Source organism: Achroia grisella, unplaced genomic scaffold (assembly GCF_030625045.1).
Source record: "Achroia grisella isolate CSIRO2021 unplaced genomic scaffold, CSIRO_AGI_Agris_v1 utg540, whole genome shotgun sequence".
In the NCBI taxonomy this organism is placed as follows: Eukaryota; Metazoa; Arthropoda; class Insecta; order Lepidoptera; family Pyralidae; genus Achroia; species Achroia grisella.
The window spans coordinates 1,474,225-1,493,856 of NW_026712925.1; the positions used below are offsets into that span (position 1 = coordinate 1,474,225).

Genomic DNA, 19,632 nt, shown 5'->3' on the forward strand with positions numbered 1-19,632 from the left:
TAATTGGGTATGTAATTAATTTTATGTATTTAAAATCAAATATATTATAATAGTTTCAGAATCGAAAATAAAATATTGTTAAAATTTGTTAAGCTTTTGTGTAAATTGGTTGAAATACTCGTGTGAATAATATAAACTCTGGACTCGTGCCTTTCATATTCTCAATAACTCATATTCAGAAACTATTTTGTTGACTATTATTATGAATAAATTTTAAAATAATATTTTACAGTTTTATTTATTTTCTTACCTATTTAAAAGTAAATTAATATTTTATATATATAGTAAAATAAATTTACTTGTAGTTATTTAATAAAACATTTTATTTCCTCTTTAATATTATAATGTCAATGAATTTATAATTCAGTATCAAGTGATGATTATAGAATTTGAGTATATTATTTTCATTATAAATATTAGTATATTATTAAATAGTAGCATTATTACCAAAAACTGGGAACACTAAATATTATTTACAACTGGCAAAATTTCAAAAAAATAAATCAGGTCAATGCACCCAATCTATGAGGCTGTTGACCTTACTGCATTCATTTGTTTATATCACTTTGGCTTAAATGTTTCATAAAACAAAGTTTTTAAGAGTATAATATATTAAATTACTCACTTGGATCGAAGAATTTCTGTTTGGTAAATTGATTCCACAATTGAGGCATCATAGGGTAAGTGATTTTCTTTAGTTTGTGGAGACCAGTACCGAGAGGCTAGCTGTAAACAATATGGCCATGTTAATTCAATGAGGATAGTTACATAGATTTTTATCAATGTATAAGTACCAGTAGGTTTCAACCTACATAAAATTATGACCAACATGAAATAACATAGTTAACTAGATGGCCATAAATAATTTAAATATTAACTGTTATTGTTAATATTCCTTCATAGTTAACAATATGTGTCTAAGAGTTTACAAATTAGTTTTAATATTTTAATAAAATGTAACTTAATAATCCTTCAGCAACCTTGATTGCTTTAATATTAATAGAATAGAAACAATCTTTATCAAAATAAACTTAAATTTAAGCACTTTTTGAAATGCAATTTCAATACAAAAATTAAAAAAATATTTTAAAAATTACATTTTGAATGAAAATGTGTGAATAGAAATTACCAAATAGCATGAATTTGTTAAAGTATGATAATATCGTGTAAGATTATGGCAAACAGGAATTTAAGATCCCTTCGCCACTTTTTATAGAAATTACTGTAATATATAAGGAATAAATCCATAATATTCTTTTATACAAATTACAATGGCAAACTACTGTATTGACACATTGATGGAAAGTGGACTAAGACATATAAACATATAACCAGGAATTATCACTGAATATATATATAGCGACACTTGATTTAGTCCTATCAGTCATTCATTTAATGTAAAGCCTTATTGACTTAGTAGTTCCCTGCTCTTGCTGCCCATATTACACCAATTATATTCTTTAAACCCAAACCTTAACACAACACAAGCATAAACATTCATATTTTTGAGCTGGTGGCCAAAATGATTAAAAATAGTTGCTGATACAGCAATCCATTAGTCCAACAATCACTTGTATTTATAGAAGGGGAGGGAAGAGTTGCTAGCAATGTGTCACATTTAGTCATTAAGCTTTAGTCACAACCTTCACATGGTCCTCCATGGAAACCATTATGAAAAATTCTTGATAATATCGAAACAATATGCTCCTTTAACTTGATTTTATCATCATCTACTCATGTCCCTTCTGCATATATCATTACCACATGGGAATGTACCATATCATTATCATCCATTATAAATACAAATACAACTTGTATTTCTAATAATAGTGAGATTCTTAAATAACATAATATTAAACAATTTCGGCAATGAAATAAAACTGAAGTTCTAATAATAATTTTGAAATTATGTTTACACTAGACGTATTCTGCATCTTTGGCAATGTGAATGACAACAAGAAATATATTATTACGAATAGATCATATCCCAAACTAATACAAATACTGATTTAGCAAGTATACTTACTGTGTATCAAATATCATTGAAATTTGCTCAACTATACAAACAAAACTGAGTAATATTGAAATATTTTAAAATCTCTTAAAACTTCAGACATTTATATGTCTAACATATTTTTGTAATTTAATGTTAAGTATATTATACATTTAAGTATATTGGATAATATATAGACTTTTATTTTGCAAAAACTAATATGATATTCAATGCTTGTGCCAATTTATTAATAAGGTATAAATTGTATAAACAAGTATGTAATTTATACTCCACAACATAGAGGAATATTATTAGTTTAGACCTATGTAGATTCTTTACCAGATTTTGTGCCAGCATTTACAAATATATTAAATCAAACCATTTTATGAATGAATGAATATTTCTCTCAGTTATAGCCTGTCCAGGATTTTGACATAAATTCTTAGATTTCCATTTGCGCAGAGAATAGTCATATACATTAGCACCAAACAATGTGGATTAATTTACTTTAAATGCCACATGAGAAGCATCATTTAGAATTTCAATTTCAAGCTTAGTTTCTTGACTAATAATTGTTGCTTAAATACGTCAAGATATCACTGGTATGATTATTTATATTTCGTTAATAGTGTAATATTTGGGGCGGAAAATATCCCTTATTGGTTAATATTATGAAATTGACTATAACCTAACTTACTTGTGTAATTATATCAGCATTGATCTGCGAAAGTGTTGGTAATTTAGGCGCCTTTGGTTTATCTTCTGGTTGTGTACTCTCAGTTTTCATTTTTGTGTTCTAAAAATCTTTTTAACATAAAATATAACTGAAATATGAGCAGCAAAATAATAACAGAATAAACGTCAAATTCACGCCGACAACAAACAAAACATTTTATTTTGAAGTTTATACTGTCAGAACTGTCAATGTCAACATATCAATTTATCTTGTCATCTCAAAATTTTACATTTCTACCTTCAGTTCAATCACTGAGCCAGTAATCACTACGTTACATAAATTTTAATTAATGTAGAGCTTTTACTACATATAGAAAGTGACTGTACCATGCACTATAAAAATATGTTATACCTACTTTGAGTTTTGAGGGAGAGATTATTAGTAATGTTGAGAAATAGCCTCATTGCTATCAATGTACCAGGATCGATCTCCAGAGCGACAAAGCGATAATATACCATTTCAACAATTGGTTGTTGATTTCATGCTTATGCTATAATACGCGGTTGGTGTTCCGTCAGCGTATACCTAAACCATACGGCATTCCTCCTCGCCGCCATAATGCCGGGGTCGCAAGAACGAGTTCGCAATCGACCGCGACCCCAGCGGCGGTTGCCCTCAAGCGGGCCGTACTCAACGCGTGGGGAGAGGGGGGAACTCTACACGGTTTCCCCGCTTTTGCCCACCCTGGGGGAGACGCACCGGAATACGAGTAGAACCACGGCAGGAGCGCCCCACCAACACGATGCTTAACGGCCGGGACGGGCCCTACCTGGACCCATTGTCTCAGCCTGTGCTCCCCTCTCGTCGAACTACTTTCCACTAGGGTAATGGTAATCTGAAGACATTTACCATACCGCCCGAAGCGCATCATAACCAAATATTGTTCAGCCACCGTTCCCCGGGGACGTACCACGGTGTTGACCTAATAATGCTGAAACATTCTAGGAGGTTGTCCGCACTCCGCCAGCGTTTACCTAACGTAACACGAATTGCCCTAATGTCACAAACCTAACTTCACATAGATTGGGTAAATCTAACTGAAGAATTTTGACTTCATTGGGTGGGGTATAATATTATGGGAAAAATTATACCTTACTGACTGTTATATATCGACGAATTTGAACAGAAGATTTTTGAAGCTGTGCTGTAGAACTGTTATAGAAAATACTCCACTCCACACCTTTTACTAAAATCTAATGGTTATTTCATTAATATTATATACATTTTATATGTTAAATAAAGCTCCTTTGTTGCAGAATTGTGCAAAAATGATGTTTGATCCACCGGATTTTCCTTACAAAGAACTGACAGATAGCCTAAAAGCACATTATGGACCAGATGACTTAATATTTAATACCAACGACCATTTATCAGATATAAACAGAGATTTAGTAACAGTAACAGAACAAATGATCACTAATGTAGAAAATGAATTGAGTTTTCATTCTAATGATGCTGGTAAACACTTTAATGTTGAAAGTACGGCAACGAGATTCAGCAATATCGATATTGCTGACTCAAATATGCAAATGTTTATTGTACAAACCGATAATCTTATAAATTATGAACCTACATTATTAGATGAGAACACCGTCAACCAATTTTTATTACCTATACAAAGCATTGCGGAAAATAAGGTAATGTAATACAATATTCTATATTTACAGTTTCCTAACTACACTTTGTTATTATAATTTTATATTATGGAAAACTCGATATTTCTCACTTAATTATGCTGTTAAGTAAATTGATTTGTTAATGGGTTTCAACTGAGAAGTATAAGATATAGTAGTATAAGAGAAAAACTTAGACCTCAGAAATTGTAAAGCATGAGAGGGGCCACGTCATATGATGACATGATATCAGTGATACTGTTCGTGTAAATTATAGAAGATCACCACTTTGAATCAAGTGGAGTCTGCTAAACAATAAACAATGAACTTTTTTTTATTTTCAGGATCTAGATAATCAACAATCACAAGACTTAAATACTAACGGACCTGATATTTTAGCTTTACATTCATGTGTTATATGCCACGATATATTTACTAGTGACTCTGATCTTTTGGACCATACAATATCTTTTCATGCTTCAAACACGACAGTGAATCAAAACAATTTAGCAATAATTGATAATAGTAATGAAAAGGAGATCCTTGCAATAGATGGTATGTTATTGTTTTGAGTATTATTGATATTACTATTTCATTATAACTAAATAAAAATTTTTATTTTACGACCAAATATATTAACAAACGTGGAACGATGTAAGCACAGTTCTTCGTACCTATCTACAAATCTTGGTGTATTATGGGGAGACTTGAAAGTATAATGCTGGCCATTAATGTATTATATTATATTCATAGAAAAAATAGTAACACCATATTTTAACAAGGAAGAATTAAATTAAGAAAGATTTAAGAAATCATTGTAAATTAGCTACCCTACTACTTCGCTCGCGATTATCAATGGATTTGAGACCAATAAACTCAACATCGAACTGTAATAATTTCTTTACCTGAATTTCTGTATAATTTTTTTTTCATAGATATAAAAATTGTCTTCCAAAAATTAAAAAAAAGAATCAGGCAAATAGGTCTCTAGGTCAAACTCAATCATAATCGATACTATGTTGTATACACGTGGATTATGATTCTTTATAAATATGAAAATGAAAATTGCGGCTAATCATTACGAAAGCATTAATATTACCTGTGTTTTTTCAGATCCTAAAAATAGCGCTGTAGATTTGGAGGCAGACTGGCTGGTGTGCTCGACGTGCGAACGTGTTTTATCGACAGCACTAGAAATAGAACCTAGTGGTAATGACATTTTTACTACATTGTTACAGTCATGATTATATTATAATAATACTAACCTGAGATATCTCACACAATGTCATTTAGTTTTAGGTAACCTCCAATCATCGGAATTAAGGCGGTGTACTAACCAACTAAACTACTAGACCACCGAGGCAATCCATCCGTCTATATAAATGAGACTCGCTGTTACTTTTCAGATAAACAATATCTTAAAGGCCATAAAATTTCTTCGAATATTCACGTCAAGTTTCGTTAAGATCCGTTCAGTTGTTGTGAACAAAAAGACAGACATATACACTTTCGCATTTATGATATTATCAGGGAGGAAACTGGGCAAGTCAATCGATAGTAGCTTTGGCTAAGTTACGTCAAGACAATAAGCAAAATGTAAAAACAGGAAGCAAAGAAAGTAGATATTTGTTTTACTTCCTGTTAATTAATGCTACGCCCTGTCTTAATATAAAGCATTTCAGGATAGGAATAAAAGCGTTGGCGGTAGACTCAGCTTATCTCAAACCAACGTCTCACCCTAACTTCTCTTCAATGAGTGCTATCATTGTAGGAATAAAGTTAAGCGTAAAAAATACTTGAAATGAAAATGAATAGATGTATAAGAGAAGGGCACCCGAAAAGATGGATGAACTTTGTGATATGAATAAAAGGAAATTTTGTTTCGGTCTACTCTAATGCTCTAATGTTGGCTGCAGCTAGCCTTTACAGCTTCACCGGACGATAGAGGGCGAGTGCAGATGGCACTCTAAACCCGCGGAAGGACTATAGTCTACGACTTTAGTCTGAGGTCACCGCTAGGGGTTTGAACTTCGGCTTAGGCCGTCGTAACTTCGGTCCCCGTTTGAAATGCACGGCGGATCGATCGGAGGGGTATAATAAAAGGAGAGTAAGTTGATATGACGGCCGATAGGCATCAGTGGAAGAAGGTGGCATACTGCGCTGACACCAACTAATATAGGACTAACTAGGATAAAGGCAAGGCAATTCAATTGTCCAATACAAACAAATGGCGGTGTACCAGTGGAAGATGATAAGGTGAGCATGAGGTCAGGTTAGTTAGCCTATTGTGGCAAATTTATATACCATATGGTTTCCAGAGGGAACCGTGTGGAGGTCAACCTGACGTGATAAATTGCTAGCATTGAGATTGTTAGTGCGCATTACTAACAATCCCCTTCGCCGGTATTGCTTTAAAAATAAATGACGTGCTTCATATGTAGTAATAATATTTGGTGCCTTTTAAATATATTTTCAGAACAGTTATGTTGTGTAAACAGCAATGGCAAAGGTAACGTGTCATCAAGAAAACTCATTACAATGTACGTTTGTGAATTTTGCAATGGCTTATTCGCTGATGGGGAGGCTTTGGACAGACATAGACTGAGTTGTTTTAATGTTGAAGAACAGAATTATTATTTAGAACAGTTGGTTAGAATAAAATTTCATTACTTATTGATATCAAGTCCTATTGGTTAAACGGTTATACTTGCGAGTAAAAGCGTATCTAAATATATATAACTCAAAGGTTACTGATGTAGTGATCTATTAATGCACAGCCCAAACCAATGGACGGATCGGGCTGAAATTTGGCATGCAGATGTTATAACATAGGCATCCGCTAAGAAAGGATTTTGATTAATTCTACCCCCAAAAGGATAAAATAGGGGATGAAAGTTTGTATGAAACTTTGTCAATTTTAAACCGATCGGGCTGAGACTTTCCATGCATAAAGCTACTTTGACGTAGGCATCCCCTAAGAATTTTGATAAATTCCACCCCTAAGGGGATAAATTAACGCGAGCGAAGCCGCGGGCAAAAGCTAGTATTTATATAAAGTATTAATATAAATTATAGTAACCAAAATTAAATTAACACCTAGTAGCTGTTTTGTTTACGAATTGATTGGAATGCTTGTATTACGGGATTCTTGTATGCACAAACCAACAGTCAATCAGACAAATATGCTAAGATGCTGTATTGGGTATGCATTTTGTAAATATAGGTAGCTATGTAGTGCTCTGTGAAGATTTTCCTGACAAAAAAAAAATATCGTATAGACACAGACTCCTTTATAGTTTTGTTTTATTTAAGTATACAGTAGTTAAGTATGCATTTCCTATGCTCTTACTAAAACTATGTAATATTATGTTATCTGTGCTAAAACCTATCCAATCGATTCTTAAAAATATATATTTTCAGGTTGAAGGCGATTCATTGATACATAACAATCAAAATACTTATTGTAACTGTGAATACTGCGGGAAAGATTTTTCATCAGCGGAAGACTTAAAACTCCATCAGGCGCAGTGTCCGAAGCCTCCTGCAACTAGAAATATACGACGCACGTACACTAACAATAATAACAACAAGATGTGGAATTGTGGGTCTTGTAACCAGCTTTTTGCTACAGCTAGGTATCATATCTTTTCTTTTTTATTTTCGATAAAAATATGCCTTATTAATTTTTGCCTAAAATTACTTTATTATAAACATATATGTGGCATTGTTCTTAATGCTCATAAAAATAACTAAGGACAATGACAGGATAACATTATGGGATAACTACAAATTCTACAATAATATATTAAAATGGTTTGGACGCTTCAATGAATAAATATCTAATAATAGTCTAGTTATGTAATTATATTTGAGTAAAAATGGTATCTATTTCGTATGGCATTACAATTTTAATAAATATTTTCAAAGTCACTGAAACATTATTCATCCACAAAAATAAATATTTCATGTATAGGTATTTTTTTATGTAACATATGTGAACCAGCTTGCTTCTCACTTCATGGTAAGTAAATACCCGCTTCCCCTTAGCATCTGGAGTACCAGGGATTTATTTACAAGTGGTACCGGCTTCCTAATTTGGAATATAGTCTTTATTGAAGTTTATAATTTCGTAATTGTTCAGAAATACCACTGGGGGGAAATTATTTCACAGAGAGTATAGAGACTAGCTAGTAATATGTAACTTCAAAACTGATCAAAAATTTTATTTGTTAAAGGGCTTATCTCTATTCAATTTATACCTTTATATGATATATGATACTCGTAAAGATGAGTTTATACGCGTATATACGCGTCTTTACGATTAGTTTTCTCTTGTAATTACATGTTTATTTTCTTACAGGGAACTATATCGTCATAAACGGGGCGAAGATCGGTCGCCAGGAGCACCTCTCACGGCATACGTTTGCGAGGAATGTGATAAAGTATTAGGAAGTATGTGCGCTCTGCATACACACAAGAAAATGCACAAAGTTTCAAAACCGGTATAAGGCCACATCGGCTAAAGTGATTTTTTTAAAATGTTTTTTAATGTGTTTTTATAATATAGTGTAACGCAAACAGTATTCAGCAGTCAAGCAGCTTGCTTTGTAAGATGTGTTTAGGTACCTAGTAGGTCGAGATAAGGCAGTCAAATTACAGGATAAGAGGCATGACATTTCTGTCCGCCGGAATTACTTTTTTATAGTATTTTAAATATGCAGATGATGGTTACCTCTTAGCATCTTAGCTTTGCTTTCCATTACATATAAGTAGAGACTAATTTATTTGGTTTTTTAGGGTTACCCATGTCGTATATGTGGTCGTCGCTTCAACCAGTCCGGACACCTAGCCATACACATGAGGATGCATACAGGAGAAAGACCATACCCATGTGACTTATGTCCAAAGGCATTTAAAGTTAAGGTAACGATATCTAATTGTGATGTCTTGCCTGCGTTATATGTAAGCCGTCAGGGTACCAGTGAATGTTTACTGGTTAGATAGCGCATCATGACAAATTCCCCAGGAATTGACCACACTAGTTTGTTGGGAGGTACTAACAAGAGGTCGACTTATCGTTGTGCCACAATTGTAGCAATTTCCCAGTATATCAATCCAAATTAATTAGACAGATGGTGACAGGCTCGGCTTCTGCCACATTGGAATGTGAAATATGTCTAGTGTTGCATACGTTGACCACGATGTCGACGGTTGGCAATGCCTCTGAAAATTGGACCCATTTAGGATAACATCTGAGAATGGATATTATTAATTTTAAGTCCTTAAAATGAAAAGTCTAAGTAGAAGTTAAAAGAAAAAATAAATCGTTCCTCTATCTCGAGTCATCGAACGTTTCGACGTCAGTTTCCTTGTGACTATAATGACTACTTGCAACGTATGGTTAGACGCTAAAAAGAAACTAAAACGCCTAGGCAAATTGAATACGTAGTGTGAAGATGGTTCCCAGTATTTTTTCGTATGATAATGTGTGTGAAATGGTGTGTGCGGCAGGTGGAGCGCGACGACCATCGGCGAACGCACACCGGGGAGCGGCCCTTCGCATGCGCGGCCTGCCCCAAGACGTTCACGGCGGCCGCACGCCTGCGTGAACATGCCCGCATTCATACCGACCAAAGGTTCAACTTATTCTCTCTACTGGCCATAAAGGCATACTAATTAAAATCTACTATTACACTTGTACTATTTTTTTTTAATTTAGAACTCTGAATCATATAGGGGAAAGAGGATTGTTAGTAATGTAGTCTACATTTCAGCCCCGTTGCTAGCAATGTACCATGTTAGGTTGACCTCCACGCGGTTTCCCCTGAAAACTTTCTTGGCAAATTTCTATTTGCCATAATGGGCTACCTGACTTCATGCTCATTTTATTATCCTCCACTGCCCCGCTAGCGTAGACTGTTAGCACAGTCAATGATTCCATTATCATGCATAAAAAATCTATCCATATCTTAGGTACGTAATATTTAGGTTCACACGTTTTATAAGTTAAACGACACGTTGAACTCAAAGCCAATATGAAAGCAAGTTATTACACGTTAATATAGTTTTGATATTTAAAATACCTAGATATTTTGAACAAAATAAAAATCCACTCTCTTACTGTCAGAAGTAGTGTGATGGTGGCGCCATCTGTTGTTAAGACTAATCAGTTAGGGGCCCTCATCACGTGGCTTACTGTCAATAGGTTTACAACAGAATTGTGGTACTTATGATTAAGTACACAGAATAGTGTGGTTTCACGTAGAATCTGATTGATACTGAATATTGTTTATGTTTATCTAAATCATATTTTTAGAAATCAGAAGTTTGGATTCGAATTCATTTCTAATATTTCTATAGCCATTTACTAGGACAACCATTAGTGCATTGATATTTTCTTTAGAGAATAAAAAAAGTGCATGTATATCAGAGATATAAGTAGATTTAAACCTCAAAACAAAGGGTCATGAAAAAGTCCGATCATCTAGCGCCTCTGTCGGCGTACGGGTGCAACTAAATTAAAAGCCTACATAGGAGTTCAACAGATGGCGCCAGGCGTCTTGAATTAGACGAGAGCACGTAATCACTTGGAACCTTTGTGTTTTATAGACAAAGAAAATCGTTGCCTTTTGTACATTAGTATTAAATAACAATAATATGCTTGGAAATAAATTGCAAATAAAAAACTTTTAATTTGTATTATATTAATATAATCAATATCTTAGTTTATGATAAAGATATTTGTATGAATATTTTCTTGAGTGTGTCCCACTCACTAATTATGATGGGGTGGGATATTTTATCTTAAAAATATCATACTTTTATGATGCATATTTATTTATGTACTTTCGTCAATAGTGCCTAAACTACTCATCTGATCCTGATGAATGTGTAGTCTATCGATTTGTTATTATGGTCCGGGTGACATAGGCTACGTTATATACGAACAAAATCAATATAACGGACTTCACTTGAAAAAGAAAGGTCTCTGAAAATTATCCGTAGTAAAGAAAAGAAAAATATCCATATTACACATATGTAGTAGGCATATTTTGAATTAGGTAACTTTTGTTATTATCTTTGGATAGGTATATACCTATAATAATAATAACCCAGGACAATTCCCACAGCGCCGTCTGATCCCAAGCTAAGCAACCTAACAAGGTCTACTTGTGTTATAGGTATACTAGATAATTGATAGAAGTACTTAAATGTATATATTTTTGTATATAGCTACACATAATATACATAGATATCACCCAGATCGATACTAACAATCGTATTCATGAATATAAATATTCGTGTCGTGCGAGGAATCGAACCAGCTATCATCGGAACCAAAGCGGTCTGCTAAACCGCTAGACCACCGAGGCCGTCATTTCTCATGCCGTCATGGAATTTTGGAATGTTCCATTAGAGCGGACATTTACTTTTCCATCTTTACTTTACTGCTAGTATAAGTACTCGTGTTAAACTAGTATTTATGTATAATAACGCTGTACACAAGTTGATCGTAGTAGTGCTCGACTGTTGATGTTCGGGTTAACTATATTCTAGTTTGTGACCGGCTCTAACTGAGTTTTATAGGCGCTGAACGTTCTAATGATCCACAGGGATATATACATATACATTTCAACTTTGCGGCTACTAGTATGTGTTAATAATAGTCTGTCAAATAGTATTAATAACTCATGACAATTCACAGGCGCCATCTAGTCCCAAGCTAAGTAGAGCTTTTATTACCTACTAGACAACTGATATAAATACTTGGACATATTTTTTTTAGAAAATATATGTATAGTCTTAGATTTATATCTGTTTAATATTTAATATAATTGTATTGTATAAACTAAACCGCCTTCGAGTATCTCTGCGCTCATTAAGGTTGGCTGGTAGATAATGCTATTAGCATTAAGCCCACCTATTGTACAAAATTCAATAAAGTTTTATCAATAAATACATATATAATAAATAAATATACTGAGAAAACACGCAGACCAACATATAAACAATCATACTCATGAATATAAATGTTTGTATCGTGCGAGGAATGGAACCGCCGCCATTGAAAGTAAAGCAGTGTGCTAAATCGCTAGACTATCGCTTCATAATTTTGAGTAGTTTCGTTACGTAGTCACTACTGTATATTATCTGAAGCACCTAATGTGGTTGTGGTTTGGTTTTAAAGACAAAGCTAATAAGTACATAGTTTGATTTAGTTCTCTATTGTTATGATTTATGATGAAATGACCAAGTGGAGTACCAGTGATAGGATGACAATGAAGTCAAGTTAGGTGACTAATAACAATAAATAACCCTGAATAATTAACACAGCACCCTCTAGTACCACTTTTACTATTTTTTTGTTGTAGTAACTATTTATAAAAAAAAATAACCCATAATACAAGCTTTGCTTACGTTATGTGTTATTTTTACCCAGACCGAAACAAACAATCATGCTCATCCATACAAAATGTTTTGCACTTCGGTTGAGTTGAACTCGCGACCATCGAAAGTAAAGCGGTGTGTTATACCGCTAGACCATCGCGGCCGTGATTACGCGCCGTAACTCTTTACAGCTAGAGTCAACTAGAAGTAACACAATGCTATCCAGGACCGCGTTAAGGGTAAACACAAAGTACAATATATAATAATTTACATCATCAATTTTTTCAGACCATACCGTTGTGATATCTGTGGTGCCGCTTTCCGAAGACCCTATGCGCGAACAGTCCACACTCTCATACATACTGGAGAGAAACCTCACGAGTGTGACGTCTGTGGAACTGCTTTCAGGTTTGTCTCATTAAAATTTTAAAAGCTACTTTCGAATTTCTTCAAATTATAAAACAAAAACGCCCCCGCTGTCTGTACGATTAGATATTTTAAATCATGCAACGAATTTTGATGCAATTTTCAACAATACATTCAAGAAGGTCTGTATCTATAATATATTTACATCCGTGCGAAGCCGGGGCGGGTTCTTAGTTTCATTTATTAAAGAAACACTACTGGGAAGTGATAAACGTCACATATTAAATAAAATACACATATGTACTATTGCTTATGTATTTATATAAAGATGATAAGCCTCTAGGAAACGTTACATTTGCCACTCTTTACTAATAATAGAATAGAATACATTCTATAGAAGAAATATGTGTTTTTCCAAGTGAGCCTCATAAACTCTGCTGTTATGTCATATTTTTTTGTGCCTGGAAAAGCAAACAAGTTGAGTGACCACCTGATGGTAAGTGATAACTGTCACCTATAGTGGGATTATTAGTAATGTGGACTAATAATCACATTGCTAGCAATGTATTATGTCAGGTTGACCTCCACGTGGTTCTCCTTGGAAACCATCGTGATTAATTCATGGTGAATTTAACACGATGGGCTAACTGGCCTGTCCTCATGCTCATCTTATCATCCTCCACTGACGCCCGTCATCGTAAACAGTTAGCGAAAACCATAGGAACTATCACCTATATACATGAAAAGCACCATGGACCTCACGTTATCGTGTGACGCCCGTGGAACCACTCATGCCATTCATAATTCTTGGACTTAATTTACATGTCGCCATATATACTATATATTTCACTGCGATAAGCTGACATTATGAGTTAAGAGGAGTGTGTCCACTGTATAAAATTACGATGTAGGTCTTTTTGTGGATTGGTTCTATCCGTATTCTTGTTCTTATATCTTACGTCTCCCCTCATCCCAGCACGATAGCAATACTGTTTTGGATTGTTCATGAGAATGAGCTAAAAATAGGTTCTTTTTTGGTGAAAGTAGAGTTTTTCAGTTCATGCAATTCTAATACAAACTTGTTTAAAGAAACTCTAAAGTTTAATATTTATTGCCTTATTCTATGTGTTCATATGTTTTTATAGAGTTTAACTAGTTATGGTAGAAAATTTCTATAGTAGTGTGTTTTGTATGAAGAGAGTCAAGAGATGTGGTGTCCACCGTTCAAGCGAAATACATCTAACAATGCTGTTTGGCAGCTGAGAAAAGTACCTAAACAGATAACTTTATATAAAGTCTACCTCGGTAAAGTACCTCAGAAGATACTTATAAAAAAGTATTTTCAATTCATCTTTCCCACACTGTTTTTAAATTTACCTAAAAATTAATACATATAATTTCTCAAATCTTACTTTGTTTTACTTCTAAGACTCTACTTCAATATTTTTATTGTCTACAGACGTTCAGGCGACATGTGGAAACACAAGAGAACTCTGCATGGCGTTCAGGGTGTGACTGATACGGAATTTAGAAAATCCTAAAATTATATCACAGCAAAAATATTATAAACACATAAGTAACACCAACAAAACAACAGATAAGACGGTTGAACTCTATGTATTACTTGGCCTAGCCTAGAACTTCTAAATTCCTTATGTAATGATCTCTTTGAAAGAACTGTCAATTCAACATTATGTTGTATTAGACCAACGCACATTTAAAGACATTTATAGTTATTTATATATATACATGAGATAATTATTTTAAAAGTTTAGGCTGAGTTATAACTGAGAGTTATACTCTCTCCTCGTAATGGGCGGATATTGATCCACGCTGGCCACGCGACTAGGCACAGGATTTCTTAGTGTTACCTTCTCTTATACTGTTGTGCCTTATTTCTCTAATCGCCACTTACGATATATCACACGATTACTACTAACATCGCTTGTGCTAGCGGTAAAAGCTGGCGAAGTGAGTGATAAATAGGATAGGATGAGTTCAGGTGAAATAGCCACGTTGGTATCCATGGGGAGACCACCTATGGAGGTAGACCTGGTACTAGCAATGGTTCTATTTAAAATCCCCTCTTCTGCATCTTTTGCATAGTTTATTTTTTAAATTTATCGATTCGCGCAGATAGCTCACTGATTAGGTGCTTACTCTTACGATGTCGTACATATTGTATCGTGGATGACCAAATTCGTGCAACATTTAAAATATTAATTTCTGTGTATCTGTATCATTAAGTAATAGTCGCCATGTCTGTTATTCATTAGCTAATGTGGTGCAGACGCGACACAATTGTTGTGCGCATTCCGTTCATCACATCACTTTCGTTAATTCCGCATTGTAATTAGTAAATGTGTGATCATATACTTTAGTAGCAGACTTTAATATTGTTGAAAGACCAATGACACTCAATCCCGATGAATTAGCCATACATTGTAGTACCCACAATTGAAACTAATGTTTAGATTACTAGTCCTCTTTTTCAGTTTAGAAATATTTCCTTGGAAATATAATATACTAATAGATAATATTATATTAAAAAGTGAGCTCAATATGGTTATATAGGTACACGACTATATTGGATATGTAGTGTCATTTACTCTGTTTGATTTTTTAAATGTGCGTATTCATAAGTGTCCAATACACGATGTATGAAAATAATTTCTTTTCGACAGACTTCGAAAATCGGACTCATTTAAACTGTATGTATCTTACGCTATAACTTTGCAATACATTCGCCATTTTGAACGCATTCTTACGATTCTTTTTTTAACAATTCGAGTTACCATCGGCTTGTGTTGGTTTCTGTATCATATTAATTTCGTCACGTTTAATGATGGATAGCATTTTTCGCCTCTTCATTTTTATTTCTACGAATTTCTTTCAAATATTTCATTGATTCTATCTCCGTTGGAGACATTCTAAATTCTAAGATATATGTACGCATTTAGGTCGTTGAAATTAATATATAATTACTTGTTTTATTTGCTGAAATTCTAGAATTGCCTCCTGAATTGTGTTTGAATTGACTGATTGAAAATTGACCTGTAAATGTAATAATTATATTTTTTTCATCTATCGTATGTACTAAACATACAACCTGACACACTAACAAGCTCTGCTTAGCTTGTGCAGAGACTACAAATTTTTACTTTTGACTGAGTAAAAATTAGTCTCCAGGAACAAGGAAATTTTCGAGTTATAAAATGAAAGTCAAAGTTTCATCAACAGTAAATATTTATTATAAAAATTGCTCTTATAGCCACATTTCTGTTTCTATAATATATATAATATTTATGTTCATTCTTTGTGCCATTGTTTCACAAAATTATTCCTGTTCTTGTTATTTCCGACACAATAGCTTAAACAATTAATATATTACAATATGTCGTACATTAGACAATTATAGAAACAATTTTGAAGAAATTCTAACATGAGGAACATTTAACAATTCGATGTGCACAATAATTTACATTCAAAATTGGTTTCATAATGTTCTAATGAGAGTATTCTTTCTAAAATATATTCACAATTGTTTCAATAATAGATCCTGTCATTTTTGGTAACCAATGGCAATGAGAAACTAAGAAGTTACACCTATAACAATGTAATCGCAAGTTACGTATGTACGGCTGCGAGCTCTTCTTGGAAGAGCCCGTGGCCAGAAAAGACGGATGTGACGGATGCTAATGTCATAACAATTATTGCTGAAGGTCACAACACAGTGCGCGAGCGCAGCTACGCCCGCCGAGGGTGGCTTACGTACATATCATGGCAAGTAACAACGCAATAAAATACAGAGTATTCACTATAACTTATATAGTATCCACCATAAAATTTTCACAAACAAGATACGGAAACGAAATAATCTAATATTCCCGTATGTGTTGAATAGCATTTATTTCTGAAAAAGACTTATACGAATATGAAAATGACAGGATAGAGTTTGTACGTAATTGCAAGCATAGGGACAACATACTGTCTAGTGATTCTGTCGCATATAGTGTATATAAAGTCATCGTACAATGTTTTGATCAAATATTTTTAAATGATATCTTAACTAATGATCAGTTTTCATATATTAAGTACCGAGGAAATAAATAATTAAAAAACTACAAAAAATAGTCTTATACACTATATGACAGACACATCAGAGTATGATTATAAAATTTACCAGGTACAAACGTACCTTGTACATAAGTATATGTCAAACAGAAATTTGTCGAAGAGTCGCTAACTTACTTAAGTAAACCATCACAACCAACCATACGGACATATTCAACAAAAAAAATTATCTACGCAAAATAAACCGTAAAATAAAATAGATTGAGCTGAATTCAGTTATCCAGTGCGCGAGTTTAGAACTCACAAATGACTAAAACATTGTTCAAGTATCTTAATAACTGTACTGGCAATATTTTTGTGACATCTTATAATAAAATGTATTTATATAATGTAATTTGTAAATCTGTACTTGTTGAGTTCATGGACAGAATAGAATAGTTGTATAATACAACACGGTAGTGCGCGGGCCCCGGGGCCCTTTGCAGGAGCAGAGTGATGAGCTGCTCACCCGGACAATCGACATCGATATGAATAAAATTATTACTATACATAATATATTTACAACGGCCGCGGTCATCCGCGCCATAATGCCCATCTCCATAATATAATATGTACACTAAATTTAAGAACATAGAGTTTTCTCTCATTAGCTACCGAATCACAATTCAAATATTTGAGTAATTGACAACGGTGGACAAACATGCGCCGGAGCATTAATGCATGCTACTTTATTGAAATTTGTACTTTGCTCTATTAAATGTCATGCTAGGTAAGTATGTTTGGTCCATGCAGTCCCAATTCCGTGGATGGCGCGTTCATTTTACTATTGGCGACATTAGAAGAGTGGTCGGAACTATAATTACGATGACACATTAAAATATTGATAGAATGTAACGATCATTAGATGTGAAGAACAACACATTTCTTTTGGGACCGATCACAAATCCTAATGGCGCCAGATTTATTACATTCCAATTGACGCGCGTTGCTCCCAACCCGATGTTAATAATGAGAGAAGTTATCGCTACTCCATCAGAAGAGATCACATCTACCCGCATTACAACGGCTTTGCAAATTTTGAGTAACTTAACTCTCTTCTTAGAAACAACGGGTTGTATACGATATCAATTTGATTGTTTGATGTTTCAAATCTCATTGCATTTTACTAATAAATTTATCGGACAATGTTGCTAATATAATTAATGCATATTTTCGGATGTCTTCTGACGAAACAGAATCAGAATAAAACACTGCAAAAAAATACCATTTATCCTCTAATTGTGTACGCATTAGGAACTGCAATCGGTTAGGAAGTAAATGATTCGATGAGAATTTATTTATCATTATTATTATTATGTAAATAAAATTTCTTACTATCTAGACCATAGCATTCGTTAGAAGGCATCCGCATCAATAAACTTCTTAAAACTTCACACTCATATTACTTTCCAATGCAAATTAGGTATTTTAAGTACAGATCAACAGATCGTCACTAATTCCAATTGTTCAAATGCATGATCCTGTGGTAAATGATGAAACTTTCATAGTTACAGCTGGTAAGGCTATATAATTGACATCCAGTTCCATATATCCACAGCGGACTTTGGATGTGAACTAATGAAAGTTAAAACAATTTTAAGTACTCAATAGACTTACATTATATTTGTTCATCACTAGTTCAGAATGTGAACTCGTCATACGTGCTTCATGCTGCTGTTATCAGTGGGCAGTACATGTAGCTCAACATTTGGCGTAACATTCTCGTGCTTCGCAAACGGTCGGCACATGTCCACACATCTGTATCATTTGTCGGACCTACACTTAGAAATCTGATTCGTGGCAGGTGTGCTCCTAGTTTGTTGAAATTGAACCGAGAAATATTGACCGTAGAGTCAAAAAGGTTAGCTACTTATATTAAATTTATGAGGTAATCTTTCAAAATTAAATGCGTATAAGCTTCAATTAAAAAAGGTCACACATCCACGAAGCGATTTCTGTCAATAAAACATAACCCAGTCATAATCACCTCGTTGTTCAATTTATATGGAAAATATCAAGACAGAAATAATTTCATACTATCACTTTTTCTTTCAACGAAAATAATAAATATAGCTTTTTACCTAATTAATTAATTACACAATAATTTCAACAAAAATTTCAAACACCTGAGTTTTAGTTTAAACGATAATAATGTCATTAGCTAAGTCACTTCAGTTTCGGTTTGGAATTCACTTAAAAGGAAATAAAACTATCAAAAATAACTCGGCTCGCATAAAAGTCCTGCGTCACGTCCGAAGCTAGCACCTTCCCTTTTAGCAATTATATAATACTAACTACTGACTGCGTGTATGCGTCGCGTCGCCTCGACGTCGCTTCGTGGAGGAGAGCCGGGCGCCGGGCGGCGCGGCGCCCCCGACTAGATGTGCCGCGCGGCCGCGGCGGGCGCAGCCGCGCGGCGCCGC

The 19,632-nt window shown here is 34.0% G+C and overlaps 2 protein-coding genes across 2 annotated transcripts in view; one reads left to right on the forward strand and one right to left on the reverse strand.

Annotated features, from left to right (window-relative positions):
• LOC131847684 (RNA helicase aquarius) overlaps window positions 1–2,859 on the reverse strand; it is a 78,425-nt gene extending 75,566 nt beyond the window's left edge. Inside the window, exons 1-2 of the mRNA XM_059197313.1 lie at window positions 2,691–2,859; window positions 626–726 (exon numbers count right to left, since the gene is read on the reverse strand). Of these exons, the coding sequence (XP_059053296.1) occupies window positions 626–726; window positions 2,691–2,780 (191 nt within the window). The 5' untranslated portion in view covers window positions 2,781–2,859. The remainder of the gene's footprint in view (window positions 1–625; window positions 727–2,690) is intronic.
• Window positions 589–19,623, forward strand: LOC131847685 (zinc finger protein 271-like). The gene is made up of 11 exons (XM_059197314.1): window positions 589–680; window positions 3,986–4,366; window positions 4,687–4,897; window positions 5,456–5,551; window positions 6,819–6,991; window positions 7,763–7,977; window positions 8,703–8,844; window positions 9,140–9,265; window positions 9,854–9,978; window positions 13,019–13,138; window positions 14,556–19,623. The coding sequence occupies exons 2-11, from the start codon at window positions 3,998–4,000 to the stop codon at window positions 14,635–14,637; spliced, it is 1,659 nt and encodes a 552-aa protein (XP_059053297.1). The 5' UTR covers window positions 589–680; window positions 3,986–3,997; the 3' UTR covers window positions 14,638–19,623.
• Window positions 19,624–19,632: the final 9 nt, after the last annotated feature.

What these genes read in the sequence shown, in the direction of transcription:
- LOC131847685 (XM_059197314.1), top strand. Translation starts at nt 3,998, where the DNA reads ATGATGTTTGATCCACCGGATTTTCCTTACAAAGAACTGACAGATAGC. An exon ending in CAGCTTTTTGCTACAGCTAG is followed by an intron (nt 7,978 to 8,702) that starts GTATCATATCTT and finishes ATTTTCTTACAG; the next exon opens with GGAACTATATCGTCATAAAC. An exon ending in GTCTGTGGAACTGCTTTCAG is followed by an intron (nt 13,139 to 14,555) that starts GTTTGTCTCATT and finishes TATTGTCTACAG; the next exon opens with ACGTTCAGGCGACATGTGGA.